The sequence below is a fragment of the Atta cephalotes genome, assembly GCF_000143395.1.
Source record: "Atta cephalotes unplaced genomic scaffold scaffold00004, whole genome shotgun sequence".
NCBI classification, from domain to species: Eukaryota; Metazoa; Arthropoda; class Insecta; order Hymenoptera; family Formicidae; genus Atta; species Atta cephalotes.
The window spans coordinates 4,425,652-4,444,856 of record NW_012130068.1 but is presented as its reverse complement, the minus strand read 5'-3'; the positions used below and the strand labels follow the sequence as shown (position 1 = coordinate 4,444,856).

The window sequence follows — 19,205 nt, the reverse complement described above, 5'->3', positions numbered from 1 at the left end:
AAGGTTACCAGAAAGAAAAAAATCAAACTTTCAAAATTGGATTCTGAAATCTTATTTCGTTTAGAATTGTACGATGTTCGAAATTGTATCATTTTATCTTATATGAATATACTATTATCAATATAACTGCATAATCTGTATCAAAACTGCATGAAATCTGTATCAAATCTGATTTGAAACATTTTGTCATGTACCTGAGTTAAGCATTTCATAAAAATATTTTTCTTCATTATACATAATACCCTGACAACTATATAATTTCTTTCATATCAACAATCAGATCTATTTACAATGATAGAACGGTATTAAAAATAGGTATTTTTCGTACATATATTCGACTATTTTGCGTGTTAAAAGACTTAAGTTTTTTTAATATAAGGAATGACAACAGCAGAAAAGTAAGAAACCGAAATAAAGATACATCGCTTATTCTGACGGATTCCTTCGGCTCGGAACAATCTTGCTCTTTTTTTTTGACGAATCATTTAATAGGCATTCTTCTCGAATAGATTGAGGATATTTTTGATCAGGATAGTTCCACGCCTGTATGTCCGCTGTACCAAATATTTGGTAGGCAATATATGTACTGCAAGATACACCCGCAGTAACGGCAAATACTCTTCTCCACGAATCGAGAGATTGCTACAGAAAACATAACGTTATTTTTAGAAAAAGATAGAGAAAAATAAAAGAAGAAATTATAACGCTTACGCTTTCTTGTGTGAGCAGACCAGCAGCTATAGGAGATAGAAAACTGGCGGTCATGTGAATTGTCTGCGCGAACGCTAACACTGGTCCTGAAAATAATAAATATTGATTTATAAATTCATATTTCCATATAAATAAATATATTCGTACTGAAAATACGCGCACTGACCAGCAAAATTGGGTGCGATATCGACAATGTTCGCCATTGCGCCCGCGTAGCCGGCTGTTATGAGAGTAACAGCTATAAACCACACGATCAAAACCAGGATAACATCGCAGCCCAAGTATCCAATTAAGACCACAAGAATTCCGGGAACCACTTGAGCTATAAGCAGAAAAAATCAATTGCTGCAATTTATCTTCCGAGTATTGATTAATTTAAGGAAAATCACAAATGAACTCACATAGTGCGGTAAATATCTTGCGCACAGTGATTAAAGTCATGATTTGCCGCGTGACTAGGAGATCCGCAACGTAGCAGAATACAACGGAGCTTAAGTAGCTACAGATAAATGGTGCACCTGACAGGATACCATTCTAAACGAATTAATAACGTTTATTATTATATGCGTTAGTCATATATATTGAAAAAATTTAAAAAAGAATATTTTCAAATGATAAATACGTACCGCTTGTATACTAAATCCTAATACCGTCTTCATATACATCGGGCCAGGAATGATAAAGACATAATGTACCCATATTCTTCCGAAGGTTGTAATACCGATAGCCCATGCTGGCCAAGACATGAGTATAGACTTCCAAGGAACGGGCAGATCCTTTAAGAGAAAAAAATATATGTAATTACATACGTTCATTTTAAGAAGATATTGTATTTCTTAAATGCGTTTTTTCGGTATGGCATACTCTTTTCCAATGTTTTTTCTATTGCTTATAATTTTTTTTTATTAATAAAGATACATTTGCTTGGAACCGTTATGTTTCTTAATGTCTAACGTTTCGATTAAAAAGAATTTTTTATAATATATTCATTTTTATGAAAGTTATAAGCAATTGAATTGGATTGGGTATGCTATACATTAGTGTTGTTCCCGAAATGAGGGGTTCAAGAGTTAATAATTACAGTTACTATGAATCACTTTACCTCGTCTGCTCCGATAACTTGATTTCTAACGCATTCCTGAATGTAACGAAGTTCCGGCTTAGATATTCGAGGATGCAAAGCAGGTGTGTCGAAGGCGCAAAGATACCAAAAGATACACCAGACGAGACCGATGGTGCCAGTCGTGTAGAACACAATCCTCCATCCGAAGTGAGCGATGATGAACGCGCACAACGGATAGGTCAATCCAATGCCGATGCTGAACCCTGAATATAGACAACCTAGATGTTAGGAATAGCTCACCCTACGATCCCGGAAGGAAGCTGAAACATGATGCTTGTCGAATGGTCTTCATCTTGATTTGTTACGATTCACGTGTGGTGATGATCATTCTTCAGTTGAGGTGTATCGTATCTCACTCTGTAAAGCGATTTAAGTAAAGACTTAGTACGCAGGGACGGTGATAGGGAATGATGAAGCTGTTAATAGTGGGACAATGAAACTTCTATGTCTGCAAATAATAAAAGTTTAAACTCGTTCTACCTGCAAAATAAGTGTCACTCTTCTTATGCAGAGAATCACAAAAAATATATTGAAAAAATGAAGTTATACGCGTATAAGTCAAGAAGAAAATGCAGATCTTTATTTCCATAATAACATTTCTTTTGTTGCTGTTATGTTATTGTTATGCACTTGTGTAAAATGCACTTGTGTAAAAATTTACGTACGTTCATAAATAATATTTTTAATATCATAAAATATTATACTCAAAATGGTCAAATAACATTTGTTTAATGATCACTTTAAACGATTTATAATTCATGTCAGAATTCGAGATATTTTTTATAATTTTATATGCCACATATAATACGAAAAAAAAAAAAAACATTTACAGAATTAGAATACAATAAATAAAATATACATTAAAAAATACATAGCATATAAAATCAAACTTTTTATTCTATACTTAAATCAGACGCGAATTATAGTGCAAAATGAATTGAAGGATATAAATAATATTCGATATTTTGTGTGTATAGAAATAAAGTCTAATAGGTAGCTTAGGTAATAGTTTAGAGAGCAGAAAAAAATTAACGCGCCACAGTGTAAATAAAACAAATGTACAAAATGAAACTTGTGATCCGTCTCTGAAAAAGTTTGAGTGAGAAAGATGATTAGATTTATTAATTGCGCGCGCGCGCACTGCAGACAAATGAATGTAGTCAAAAGAGAATTTATACATATAAGAAAGATAGTATAGAGACAATATACATATTCGACGAGTCCGGCTGATTCTACCAGCTGGAAGTATACTCGGCCTTTCTCATGCTGTTGAGCGGTCGCTGTTGAGTATACCCCTCGGTCCGGCGAATGCAACCTCATGGAGATGAACTATTTCGGGATTAATTAACAAGTGATCAATTCTGGCGCAGATCGATGCGCAACGTTTATAGAGAATTATTATCATTTTAGCAAGAGATTATTTTCTTGATCCGGAATTTTGACTGAAACAATAATATAGTAGTTTCTCATTCGAACTTCCGTATTCCATTCTGAAAGAAGCGTGCATTAGTATTCATGTGAACACAATCGAAAGAAATATGCGAGTTTCATTTTACGGCATCATATACTTGCGACTGTAATATGAGGCTACGCGCATAGTTTTCGCCTAATTTTGGATCGAACGTATTGAAGTTTCACTGTAACACACGAAAATCTCTGTTAGCCGGTAACTTATAACATACCTTGAAAGGAAGACATGAAGCGTGAGCGTTCCACGGGTGGAATCCAGTGTCCGATTACGGCGTACATCGCAGGCCACGTGAGTCCCTATTCTCAACAAAAAAATCAACATAAGTCACAAAAATTTTTTTTGCTCTCATCCCAATCAATAGATAAATTTCAATAATATTTCAATAAGAAAATGTAGATCTTTATTTCCATAATAATATTTCTTTTGTTGCTGCCTTATATTATTGTTATAAATGCATTTGTGTAAAAATTTACGTACATTCATAAGTAATATTTTTAATATCATAAAATATTATACTTAAAATGGTCAAATAACATTTGTTTAGTGACCACTTTAAACATGAATTTATAATTCATGTTAGAATTTGAGATATTTTTTATAATTTTATATGCCACATATAATACGAAAAAAAAGATTGTTTAAAAGATTTGAAATGTCTTTTAATTTTTATGATATTCTTTAAATATTTATCTTGTTTAAATATATGACAGTAAATTTAAATCTAATCTAATTTAATTTCATCATTTATAAAAGATTAATTATATATATAAATAATATCATAAATAATATATATAAATAAATATATATAAATGATATATATAAATAATATATGGCAAATTGCATTGCAAGTTTCACATATATTGTAGCTTATAATGTAGTGAACAAAAATGTTACATGACTCAAAGCATGGATAATTTTTAAATTATAGTGTGTCGAGATAGAGTAAGATGCTTCGTGAGCAATTTTACTCTTTTAATACACCATAAAAACTCCGTTATTCAATTTTGTGATCTTTTCACCACATTATAAGTTCATCATACGTGAAAACTAATTTATTTCGTTGATACAATTTTCCATATAATTATAGTGCGGGATTTTTTTATTCGATGATTAGAGACTTACACTGGCAAAGCCTTGTATACTACGTAACGCTATCATAGCCCCATAATGGATCTCCGCGGCAGTCGGCATAAGGAGACTGCAGACGGCAGTGATGGCTTGAGATCCGCCGAATATAGTTTTAGTTCCGAAGTACTGAGTGAGAACACCGCCGAGCATTTGCGAAAGTATATAACACCAATAAAAAGAACTGAGAATGGTTGATTGAATAGTTGGACTCCACTCGAATTCGCCAGCATCCTGTTTGTAAGAATAAAGATATGATATTATAGTGCAGTATATGCGACAAGTTTGAATTAAGAGGATTAGTTTTTTATCGGATTGAAGATTGATGGAGAGGGAAAGTTAAATTTATTAAAAAAAAATTTATTAAGAATTAAATTTATTGAGAGTCCAAGGAAGTGTAATAAGTATTAGTTTCAATCTTTCCTCACAAATCATTGTTTTCTTAAAAATTATAATTTTAAAAAGATAGAATAGGAAAAAATTTATAGTTTTTAAGAAAAAATAAATAAGCTATATACGTTTAATAAAATTTCTTATTTTGCTGATTGTTTTTCTTCATTATTAATGGTAAAAAGTTTTTAGTAACTCATTAATCTTACTAGCTTGAATTATAAAACAGATAATGAAATTATTTCCATAGCAAAAAAAATTACAGTAGTATCACATTAAAATCAAGGTGACGCGCAAATGTCTGTTTTGTCACAGATTGATATCGTTATGACATCAATATGAAACTATGATAAAGATTCACCTCACTGTGATACTTATGACATATACAGATTAAAATAATATGATGTCATTCACACACTGTAAATTTTTAATACACAATAACATCATAATTTATTTATGATTATTGTGAGTGAATGTGATATTTTTTTCTTATGGTAATAACATAATTTGCTTTATAATCACTTATCTGATTTGCTATTGAATTTTTTACTAACTTTGCTTCATTTTTTTTTAAATTTATACGCTGAATATTCTTTAAAGAAATTTTTCTTGATCTTGATGTCAATACATGTATGACGTGAAATACATGTATTATATTTACATTATATATTACGACACAAAGTATCTATATCGCATTCATTGTATTCAAAGAGATTGTCCCGATCTTAAACTACTGTATAGTTCACTATACAATAAAGTATTCCGACTAAAATAAACCTGTCTGTGACTGAACAAATATTTGCTAATATGAGCATTCAAATCTCTTTAGATCTGATTTTAATGGAACTATGTTTTATTTTAATAAAAAAAACGTTTTTAAAATTCAATTTAAGAGAAATTTATTAAATAATTTATACTAAACAATTAATTTTTTCAAAATTTTAACTATTTTTTAAACATATATATTATGATGGACAGCTGCTCTAAGATGAGGTCGATAGAATTAAATAATTTTAAGATATCTTCAAATTTGATCCATTACAATATATACAGGATTTGAAGGGATTAATTTGATAAAAGAGAATTATATAAAAGAACAAAAAATATTTTTCTCTGAATAAATTGGAAAGTTCCTTTTTTGTCGGGGAAATACAAAAATTGTTATTTTGAGGATCTGACAAAATGAATGATACATGGATAAAAAAAGAAATAATGCGCATTATGTAATCGTACCTCTGGTCTGATTACAGTAGTGTTCTCTGAATACGACTGATTTGATATTGTGTAGCACTGAGACGTTACTACGGCGGTTTCATTGTCTGATGTTGACGGCAATTTCGCCATAGCCACCATGGCGATATTAATGTCCGTTCTCATCATGAAGGATACGAGGAATCCGGAAAACGAAAGCATGTACAGCACGACACGTGCTGGAATCATATCTACAATTATAAAATCAATGTAATCTTTATTAAGAACCATATAAACAGTATCGACAGTAGAAAGGATAGTGATAATACAAATTGTCATTTTTTTTCTTTCTTTTTTTCCAAACAAAAACTATTTTGTCATGCTGGTATGTTATAAAGAATATTACCTCCCAATTTTCGTAAACTGCAAGGTGGCTGTTCCGTGTACATATCAGATTCTTCATATCTGTAAAATAAAATTACTGCATGATATACAATATTTTTTGAAATAAGTAAAAGTCGTATTTTTCAGATAAAATTTTCAATTTTCTTTATAAAGGAAGGATCAAGTAGCGAACACTTGGATTTCCTAACTTTAAATAAATTTGGTATTTTTCTCCCTCACTAATTTATAAGCAAATGGCACAGCACAATATTCAATATTTGCGAGGAATTTGAAAGTTTTGGAATTTTTTATTAAATTACGAATCGATATTGTACGTACGGTTGCAGGAATTAATGTTAAAATATTAAAATGTTTTAATTATAAAATGACAATGTTTTTATTACATGCGTTGCTTAATCATTTATTTAAATGCAAATTATGTAAAAATTTACATTAAAAAAGGCACAGGAGAAACTTTTGATGCGAATTCTTACGCATATTTAAATATTATTGATCACTTGCTCATGAATACGAGGGAGAGAGAGAGAGAGAGAGAGTACTAATCATATTTAAAGTTAGACTAAATCTGTGTGTACTTGTTCGTTCTCTGGTTAGAGAATAATTTAATATCTGTGAGTGAAATAAAAAACTATTCAAAATCTGATAAAATAATCGTAACAAGTTTCTTAAAAATACAAAATAATATCGAGTACTTGTCTATTTAAAATGTTAATGTCTATTTAAAATGTTAATAAAAATAAAAAACATACTATTTAAAACGGATACATACAGAAATTACAAATACGAATAAAAACAAGAATATATTTAAAATCTGATTTTTCACCTTTGAGATTCTTCCATTCCTTGCGTGGAGCTTTTTATTATATTTGATATTTTAACAGAGTACAAAAATGAATCTATTGTACATAAAGATCACCTTGGACTCTGCAAAATAGAGAGAATTAATCTAATTTAATAATTATCACTTTATAAAAATGAATTGTTTTTTAAATTTTATGGGACATGTCGGTTTATATGAGTTTTCATGGTATTTGAACTATTGCATCAAGATCATGATTTATGTGAACAGAATGAAATTCCAACACGAAACTCATATCGACATTCTTGAAATCCTTGTAAATACCTCTGCAAAAATTTATTTATAAATGTGTTATTCCATTAAGAATCCAAAAAAATTAATTAAAAAATAATTACTCTCTTTTGACTTTACAGAGCTTTCTACACGATAGTTTTTCTCTTTTAATTATTAAATATCTTGCGTGGTTTTGTTATGATATTAACAAACTATAAGCAATAATATATAATTTCCATTATTTAAAGATTTTTCCAATGCCAATTTGTTATATACATGAAGCCTTTGTATTTTATTTATGGAATAATAAATATACATAAATTTTGTATCATTATTTAGTTTAACGTGAGTTAAGCCTATTCTACAATTATGCAATTGTAAGTGATTGTAGTTGTAAAAATTCACTAATTACAACTGAATATGAGAAGAATATACAACTGTGATTGGTCAATTCTTATAACTACAACCACTAACAATTACACTTACGCAATTGTAGAATAGGCTGCTTTACTGCGATTATTTAAATTACAGTATAATATTACAGTATAATTACGCAATTCCAACTAATAGCGAATTCGATTGGACGTAAGTATTCAGAGTGCACTTAAAGTCGTTACATATTGAGCCATCATACATAAATAAAAATGTGTGTTTAATAAAAATGTAAAAACGGATTAAACCGTGAAATTCTCAATATATTTTATTGTGTTATTATAAGTAAAATCTATATTTTTTATAATTCAAATATATATTGCATTTTACTTTTATCCAGATTAAATATCAGTGTACAACGATTTTAATATGCACACTATAAAAAAATAAAATGTTAATTTCAACTTAAAGACAGTGGACTTTTTGAAGTATGCAAAAATGTTAAAATTAATATTTTTGTAATTTAACTTTAACATTTTTACATATCTCACAAAGTTCATTATACTTTACTCTTTAAGTTAAAATTAACACTTCATTTTTTAAAGTGCAGTACACACTAATATGCAAACTAATGTATTCAACCGAATTCGCTATAAATATATACAATGTCATATAATAAAATTATCACATTTTTTCTTTTTACAAAAGAAATTCCATATTTATTAAAACAGCTAGAAAAGTGCTATTATATTTTCGATAAGTTTAACTTAGATATAAAAACATTTTAAATATTTTACGCACATGAATGAATTGTATTTAATAAATTTCTATACTAATTCTATATATTTTTAATAATCTTTAAATAACATGTTTAATTATATTCTTGAGACTTCCACGGATGCTTTCTATATAAAGATTATGCAGGTTTTTTCTATGTCCAGATCCATTCTTGGAATGCCCATGTTTTTTATTTGCCAACATGTTTAATTATTCTTTCCTGCTATTTAGATAAAGCACAAGAATAATTAAAATTGTATGTAAAATTATCACATACTTCCACAAAAATTGTTGAAACAGTCATTTATACATAATATATAATAGTAAAAAGAGAATACAATTATTTTTTCCTGGAAAAAAAATATTAATTGTACTTGGAAAATTTGTGCTAAGTTTAACACGTGTTCCGTATAGCCCAGATTTCAGATTTTCTATGTTATTTTAAGATGAATAAAAGTAATACATTTCATTAAAGTAATACAAATATTATGTAAAAGAATTAACACAAAAATATAAAACTGATAATTTGTAAGTAAATTGTGGAAGTATATTTTTCAGTAAAATTAACACTTTTTGATATATTAATTTAACATGTTTATTTATCCATTTAACCTTGACTTTACATTTTGAAATATATTATTTTCCTATTATTTGTTTATTTGTTTTTAAATTATACTCTTTTGATATTAGAGAAATGTTAAATATCACAATGTAATATAAAATTTATACATTAACAAATAACATAATCACATTATGTTAAATTAGCACTCGGATACTTATCTCTTAAATACTTATCTCTGAAAAATAAATAAATAAATAAATCTCTAAAAAATATAAATTATATAATAAATTATATAAATTATATAAATTATAAAAGTATATAAACAATAACTAAACAAAGAGTTTCTAGGACCGTATATGAATGTATAACAAGAAAAAAATCTTTAACAGTCAAGTTCGATCTTAAGTTCGATCTTAAATAATTCTATGTAAATTTATATACTACCTATGTAATCATTTAAATATGCCAAATTAATTTTTCGGTTTTGAAACGCAAATCAATTGAACTACAATAGTGATACTCCATAAATTAAATTGCTTTAATTTATTAATTTGATGCAGATATTTGATAAAGATCTTATTAATGCTGGATAATATATTAAAATTTGTAAATAATTTTATTGCGAAAAATATAAAATTATATAATATTGAGTTAAAAATTTAATTCAAAATTTTAACAAAACTTAAGTAGACCGGTAATACAAATACTTAGTGTTTTTGATTGGGTGCACAAATTTATCAGGAATACAGAAAGAAGATGTATTGAAAAACATATCTAAAAAATATTAAGATTGACACAGAAAAACGAAGTTTGACCGAGAAGACTAATAATGGAAATGAAATCGAAAAACATGTAAAGGCAAGATGATAAAAGCAAAGCATAGAATATGAAAAAAGGGGGGATTAATATGTAGGAGGGGGAATGTATAGGATGTTGGGAAAAATTAGGTAGAAGACAAAAGTAAGGATAAGGAGGAACGACTTAAACAGTAATTTCTTGTGATTTTGCTAAACTCATGTTTTTGTTTTCTTATATGCACCATTTCAGAAATTAATCTTTTATTATAATTTGATTTATTATTTGAAATCTGCAAGGCATTACATTTGAAATCGTGATTAGTTGTAAGACTGCAGTTGAATACAACAGGAGAACCACTTTTCTTTTTGAACGTTAACGATGTGCTTAATGGATTTTAGTTTTAAGTTGATGTTTAAGTTTTGTCTGTCTAACATATATCGTAATCATGAAATTTTGTATACTATGCATTGAGTTGATTGTGAAATATATGCGGTATTCATAGTCGATTTTTATATTTAAAATTGTCCAAATATAGTTTTAAAATGTCATCGATCAGAGAGCCGTATTAGCATCTTAAGACATTGTTTAAGATGGTCTTAACATAAGAACTGATATGTTGATTTATATATTGACCATAAATTCTAAGACAGCCTTACCAATTTTTACGTATTTTTTGAGAATAGATAGAAAACTTTCTAAGATGGTATCAATATAAAGACACTCTCTTTAATGATGGGACAATTATCTACCGGAGAAAGTGGATTTCCCGTATAAGTCCCAATAATAAATTAATTTTTTTGATAACAAATTTATTTAAAAAAAAAATTACGAAAGGGAATGAAATGTATAAAAAAGTATAAATCAACAAAATGTTATCTAACAAAATGTTTGTTGAAAAACATTTATCAACAAAAATTTTGGCAGATAATTATGCCAATATTCAAGTCAAAAGAATAATTTGAGCATTGTGCAGATAAAATCTATTTTATATATATATATATATATTCATTCTCTATAAAATATATAATCTTATTAATAGAAACATTTTAGACTAAATTTAAGATTTCAGATTCAAGTTGCAGCTATATAGTATTTTTTTACTTTATTTGCATTCAGTGTTTCAAAATATCGGATAATTCATTGAGTAATAATATTAAGTCTATTCGCATTAAAAAAAATCCCTCAAAATTTTTGAATCTAAAATGAGACAGATATTGAAGAGAGAAAGCGAAGATACTGAATTCATAACAAATAACACGAATAAACCTTTTATATTACATATGATGATAAATGTGCATAAAATCAAAAATATATATAATTAAAGTTTACATAGTATTTTTACGTGGTGAAGGAAGCATTTTTGTATGAAAATTATTTACATTTGTTCAATTTAATAGAACTTTTATCTTATAAGTTACATAAAATCGTAACGTTATCTTCATTTTTCCATTTCATAAGAAATGGCACGGGATAATGAGACATTATCAAAATTAAAAAATTGATATAATACACTTTAACTTCTGAATGAAGAATTTATATGAATAAAACAATGTTATTATTAAGGATATTATGTTATATTAATATTTTAACGATAAAGAACTTGTATTAGATGTAGTAAAAAGAAATCCATTATTTTTCCTATTCAATTTCATGCAAAAATAATGGATTTCTTTTTACTACATCTAATATTATTAAAACAATATAATATTAAATATTCATGAAGATAAATTATTATTACATTTTTTATCTTCCGTGTGAAAAGAATTACGCTAGTATGCGCGAACAGTTTTTTTTTCCAAGTAATCGTTAGCTTCAATATCGAAGAATCATGTCGCTGAAGTGATGTTGAAAAGTTAGTATAAATTCATATAGTTCGATGAGAGAGGGAATATAAGAATGTTTGCTAGTAATAGCGAATGAGGAAATTTGCATCATATTAGCATATTTTCTCGTTTTCCGACAGTCATGTTGTGAGTGAGAAACCTCGATACATCGATGCATCAAAACTGATAAGAGATAACGAAGTATAATAAATCATAAATCACAAATGAATAAATTCATGAAAAATGTAAAAAAATATCACATTGGCCTCTGTTCGAAATGTCACTTACGAAGATAAAGTTCCGAGATATGTAGAAGAACGCGATTACGACTTTACGAAATGCAACAGGCGCGACTTGAAGTGTGTGGTGAACGGAAGAAATCGCGATACGCGATTGACATGATTGCAGACAGAACGAAGTGTCGACACTGAAAGGCGACCGAACCAAGGCGTCGAATATCTTCATTGACCCCACCATTGCGCCGGTTTTCGACCGTGTTCTTATAGTACGAAAGAACAATGTATGGAACATTATATTACTATACTAGGGGTAAAACACGTGACATTTTTTTAATAATCGATTATTACTGACAGTCACATGCTATACTCGAAGTTTTAATGAATGATTCATCTGTTCTTTATCGATGAATTGGTGTATATCAATACAGTAAGTTGAAGTAAAACAAATATAAATAGTGCACTAGTTTAGAGAAATAGATTAATTAATATCTTTTTATATTGTAAATCTAAATATATATAATTATTTTTCTTCTTCATTATTATATTTTAATTAATTATGTAAATATTTTTTATTTCCATTTTTCCAGTCTACGTATTACTCATATCTTTTCATATGTAATAAATATATTTAATAACAAATAATTCATTAAAAACAGGTTTATTAAATACAGGTTTTATTAAATACATTACATGTTCATTACAAATTCATTACATAAAAAAGATATGAGTAATGAGTTATACATAGACTGGAAAAATAAAAAATATTTACATAATTAACTAAAAATAATAAGGAAGAAGATATTTAGATTTATAATAAAAAGATATTAATTATTTTGTTATAGAAACATTAGTTCCACTTGATTGTTTTTAAAGCAAATATGATAAAGAACTGACTTAATAAATTATTATATTCCGATAATGGAATCTATAAGATGTAATTAACTAAGAAATAATTGTTGTTTCCTTACAAGAATGAATCTTTGAAATGATCATGTTATATAATACCGAATAATACGTTAAATGGATATAATTCAGGAATGCGTTATATCATCAGTAATAGATTTAATTAAGTGTATCATTACAATAGATTTAATAACTCGTGCATTTTCTTGTATTGGCGAATATATCAGCAATGCTATTTCAGTTAAAAAATATTTTCTTTTATATTACTAGCCTTTTCGTGCGCATCATAAATATTTCATTATTTTTTTCTATACAACTGTCAATACAAAGCACACACGCATACTCATGAATTATTTCACGCTCTCGATTGTGACATTCTTAAGTATATATCTACAGTAAAATATAGAGATTGTTCTTTGATCGATCGATAGTTTGTGTTGTATTATGCCGAGAAATGATAACGTGTAATATCTGTTTATATTTGACCTTACAAGTTTCAAGGGTCTTTTGAAGTATGGATTATTTTTCCAATGATATATGAGTTAATAAAATATGTATAAATTTATCCAAAGTGCTAATGGAGTAAATTTATCCTAAGTCCAAATGGAGTTGAAAATTTCACAATTATGAAATAATGTTTTATTCGATCATTATTATCATAATGAAGAATTTTATCGCCCGCAATTGGGCTTAATTATCTCTTAGTTAACCTTATTAGGTTCACAAGTAAGGGAGGTAATACAATTCGATCAATCAAATCATACTCCGAGCAAATATAAAAGCGTGTGCGTCATAACATAGTTATATAATATGTAATATTCATAAATATGTGTAGAATTTTGTTTCCGTTCGTAAAAAATAAAGTGTCATATTTTATGTATTGTCAAAATGTAGTTTACTATTAGGTTATCAAGTAAACGTAATACAAATTATTAACATAATACTTTGTATTACATTTGTGTATAAAGCAAAGTGTCAAACAGGAAAATGATAATACAGTGATAATATGATAATACAGTGCCAAAGAAAATTAAAAACAAGAAATATATTATTTAATTAAGAATATATGTTTAGTTTGAAAATTAGAATTGTTTGAATAGCAAGAAAAGTAAAATAATATAGTGAATTTAACATGTTAGTTTAACATGTTATTACACATTGCGATAGTTGTAATTACGTGCAACAAATATCAAGACAAAACGATTTTTTACATCTTTACAATTTTCTGATTGTGCAACATAATTAAAGAAACATGCCAATTACTGTAGGAAACCTTAAGAGATCTGAATTTAATCTTAATTAACTCCGGTTAAGAGACATAGATGGTTTCTGGTATGTCTAGTAATATACATATATACATATATAACTTCTTGAAGCTGAGCATTGACAAGTTCATTATTATTGTTACTATTTGTTTGTGTAAATTATGATGATGTGCATGATCTGTTTCATATGTTTAATAATAATGGAATTGCAATCCATAACAAGAAAAATAGACACTATATTATATTGTTCTAAATAAATAGTTCCTAAATTTCTAGAAAATTTGCTTCACAGATTGCTATATCTTAATATGATTTCATTTGATAGATGATTTGGTAGCCAATCCTTAATGATAATTAAAAAGAATTGCAGTTGATTTTTTCGCTGATGAATATTTTAACATAAGATGCTAAAAGAACTCTTCTAAATCATGTTATTTATGATGATCAATTCTTGAAGAAATTTCAATTTTTTTTTATACATCAGTCACACTATTAACCTTTAACTCGCCAGTTTCCTTCCTATCAGTCACCTTCAATTCGTTCCTGTCCAAAGTAAACAGATTGATTACACTCATAAGTTTTTACATGCAGTAGACATAGAAATAGAAAACTTTAACAAAATAGAAATTAATTTCTGTGCATTGCCGAAAAGAAAATTTCTCAGTCATTTTGGATAATACAGTAAAATCTCAATATTTAAAATAAAAGTCTTGAAACATCTGTCATGAATGTTACGTCTTGTTTTCATCCATGCTACACGATGTGATACTGTGTGACACGGTGCTCTTGCAATTAGTCATATCATAATTGAAGGTTACTCGAACGATGTGACTTTGCGCAAATCGCGCAATTCTAATTAGGTTAACATGGGTTCGATAACTACCGTTTGACGAATATAATATAGATAAAATTGGTGTAAAATTAGTGGATGAACACTGGCCGATTTGAGGTTAAACGCTGATTTCTGAAAACGTGCTAAAAGCACGTGGTCCATTGTAACTGCCTTCAAGCAGTGAGTCATAAGAATTGCGTAAATCGAAGGACAGCCGATGGGGACTCACTTTAGTGACGTTTCTGCGTCCAGCGGATGTCTCGTGTAGCGTAGATGCTCTCTTGCGCGGCATTTTCATCCACGCGGCGGCACACGCGACAATACCGGCGCGTGTTCACCTACGTTGCCTAGAGAAGCGCTTCACGATAAGTCAAAAAAATGGAGGTGATAAAGGCAGGTGTGGCAGAAGCGAGACAAGGAGAGGCGAATCAAACCGAAGCGCGAACACCGGTGAAACGCGGGGAACGTCGCACCAAATGCACGACTGCTGCCAGCTGCCGACGCAAGTCGACGTAATGGTTGCGTCGGCTCCTCTGATGACGACAACTACTGTCGTAATCACGTGACTCAAGAACGAACGATGCCCAACCAGCCCAACTGCTCAGGCGATCGATGGAGGTTTACTGCGCCGTCGCGGTGCAATATAGTATGTTATTACGTGTGAAATGCAACGTAACACTTTAAAATGCTGAGAAGGTAGAAAAACTATCTTCTTAAATAACTTCACTCGGCACGATATACAGGCAAAAAGATTTCAATTTAATTAATGCAGTACTATGCTTGTTGTTAGTCGAAGCATAATCTAACCAGGGCTTGGGCATGTATTTGAAATATTTTTATTTGAAAAACAGTATTTATAAGATCATATTTTGTATTGTATTTCATGCATGAGAATATATAAAAATATTTTGTATTTTGCATTTCAGTATTAATATTGAAAGATTGAAAGTATTTTATATTTCAGAGTCATAAAATCAATTTTATTATTGCAACATTATTATAAAATACAAAAACTTTTAATCTTTTGATTTTAAATACAAAATACGAAATACTTTCATATGCTTTCATATGCTTTGTCGAAATACAAAATACACTTGTATTGCACATGTATTTTAAATAAAAGTATTTCAAATATCAGTCCAGTACTGAATCTAACAGTAAGTATATATTGTAGTATATTTCCATTCGCTACAAATTATAAAAGAGAATTGAAAGACACTCACAATAGTTCAATCAAGAGATGAATCTTTACTTAAGATGGGCGGATCCTTGTTAAGATCATTATAAGCAAGAGCACGACATGTTCTAATATAAAAAGTTGATTGGTTTTGAAATTTAGAATTGCTGGAAAGGATAACAACTAGCTGAAAATCTCAATTTTTAAAAAGAAAGGGATTCCTTACATAAAATTCCTATCACAGTTGTGTTGGATGATTTCGGGGAGAAGTTTAGACACTGTTTTTATTTTTACATACAAAATTGCAACGCAGATAGCGGGATAAAGAATTTATTTTAATATTATAAAGAAATATAGAAATATAAGATTAGACATTATTTGTTAAAAAAATTATTTTAAAGAAGTATATTTCAAAAATATTAGAAATTTTATAATTCTGCGAAAGTAAGTTGTAAATGTCGCATAACAAAACATACGATGAACAAGTTAGATATGATCCCTATGACTCATTTACTAGTATCACATCCTTATGTGCCATTATTAAATTATTTCTTTATTAATGAATAAATTTTTAGGAATTTTTAGGAATAGTGTTTCTGATACTTAGTTTATTTATTTATTGAAACGTATTTTATGAGATATGTATTAATTGAAAAAATAATTTCGAAAATTTGATATTTACTTTGCGTATTTGAATTATGGTTTGTAATATTGGAAGGTTTTATCCTTATTTTTACCGTATACTTTAAGATGCAATAGAATATTAATTCTTTTCTTCTCTTCTATACATATTGTAACATAAAGGCTTAAAATCTATTCATAAATCGCAATTGTAAAATAGCGTGCAAAAGTTTATTGTTAAACATCAATAATACTGTAACGAATGTTTAGTTAGTTCAAAAAGAGAGAAAAATTGATATAGAAAAAGAAATCGAACATGAAATAATATAAGTGAAAGTAAGTAAACCTAATTTCTTTGATCCAATCCAAAAGTAAGAATAGACTGATATTAAAATTAAAAAGAAAAAATATAATTGTAAAATATTTCTGCTGTGATACTGTATAGAAATTGTTGCCATTTTTCATGTTGAATTCTATTTGAATCGACTTTTCTTACGTCGCATAATGTAAACACAACTTCGGGCGAATAACTACTTTTTGGTGACGTAAGAAAATTCATGTAAATGTTGTCGAACTCGTTAATTAATGCCATCATCTATAACATGAATCAAGGAAAGTCTTCAATTCATTCGAGAAAGAAATTTTCAAAAAATTCCTTGATCCTGTCACATGACAACAATTGCAAGTAGGTTATTTTATGATGTTATGGTTATAATAACGAAAAATATGCATTTTTTTTTAGCAATATATCAAGAAATAATATAATATTTTGCTAGATTAAAAACATTACCTTCGTCAACATGTATATCAGATTCTACAATGGCGGATCTGAAGACAGATCTATCGGAAGATAGCAAAATTATGCTTGGTTATGGAAAATCTTCTATTCGTGTTAATAAAATGGTAGCTGTGTGACATTTATATCATAGACATAAAATATTAGACAAAATATGTTACGCCAAATTACATAATACGTTCGGGTATCAGGTTTCCAATGCAAATCTTTCCGCGAGAAAATTATGGAACAATTCATTGAAGATGACCAGAAATTCGGTTGCCATAAATGACGTAATCGAAGAAGGTTTTGTATTTAAAAATTGTGTATTTTATAGAATTTTGTATGATAATATAGAACTACTGGTTGAGAAGAAATTAAATTAAAAGTTGACTAGAATATTTTAATAATAAAATTTAGTAGTTTTAAATAGAATGTTACATTAAGCATTTAAAACAGTAGATTTTGTTATGTATCCGTTTATTACGTATCGCGTATTAATTTCAGAAAGTGAGCTCATTGGCATGTTGACGAAACAATTACATTTAGCTGAGTCACAAATGCGAAAAATGCAATCTGTTTTGACGAAAGCCGAGGAAGGTTTGCGAACTAAGGATCAGGAAATTGGACGCTTAAAGCGGAAGGTTCTCTGTACGCTTTTTTTAATCTAAGAATGTAGTATTATTATTATAGAATATAATATTATCATTATATATATATATTAATATATATTATAGAATATAATATTATCATTATATTCATAGGTAGTTTTTTAGCAGAGTTAATTTTTAAGCTGTGTATTTACATTGCGTTTATTTAGTTAAATTTAGTTATTTTACAACATCGAATACATTCGTGTATTCTATTTATATTTTTTCGTACTTTGAAACTTCTGAATGATTTTTACAATTTTTTTATGATATGTCATATTATTTTGATAGATTAAAGAATGGGAAACTAAGTACAAAAGCCAGGAATTGTTGCGAAAGAAGGAGCAACGAAGTCAAGCTAAGAATTCTGAATATTTTTATCAACGATATCTAACGCTAGAACATAAAATCAGCGAAATGGAGGTTTAAATTTATATTTCAAATATGTTTGTGTGACGTATTTAAAACATAAATAGAAATTAGCAATTATGTCGTTTTGTAGAAGTTCTTGGCTGATTATGGATTAATATGGGTGGGTGATACCAAAAGTACGACAAACGTAGATAGTAGCAAGTAATTAAAATAAATATTTTATTACTAGCTAGAAATAAAAATAGCAATTCTAATAATTAGTAATAACTTCGTTATAGTAATTATATCAACATGTGCTATGAACAATTAATTACGAATATCGATCAGTTGAATCTAGCTGCGGGAAAGGGTGAAGTTCACATTCATCATAATGAGAAAGGAGGAGGAGCGACTTTCAAAGTAATACTCTTCATAATAGTTTCATAATACGTACTTTCATAGCATGTAAATATAATGTAGAATATTGTTTGCAAGACTCCATGAAATTACGCGAATTTTTTTTTATATACATCACAAATATCGAAGATATTAATTAATTGAAATTAATATAT

The 19,205-nt window shown here is 28.2% G+C and overlaps 1 protein-coding gene across 1 annotated transcript; it reads right to left on the bottom strand.

Annotated features, from left to right (window-relative positions):
- Nucleotides 1–426: 426 nt before the first annotated feature.
- LOC105625947 (sialin) lies at nt 427–7,256 on the bottom strand. The gene is made up of 11 exons (XM_012207257.1): nt 7,240–7,256; nt 6,418–6,476; nt 6,054–6,262; nt 4,428–4,664; nt 3,517–3,601; nt 1,814–2,037; nt 1,338–1,487; nt 1,113–1,245; nt 878–1,033; nt 712–797; nt 427–642 (listed from the first exon to the last, which is right to left on the bottom strand). The coding sequence occupies exons 1-11, from the start codon at nt 7,254–7,256 to the stop codon at nt 427–429; spliced, it is 1,572 nt and encodes a 523-aa protein (XP_012062647.1).
- Nucleotides 7,257–19,205: the final 11,949 nt, after the last annotated feature.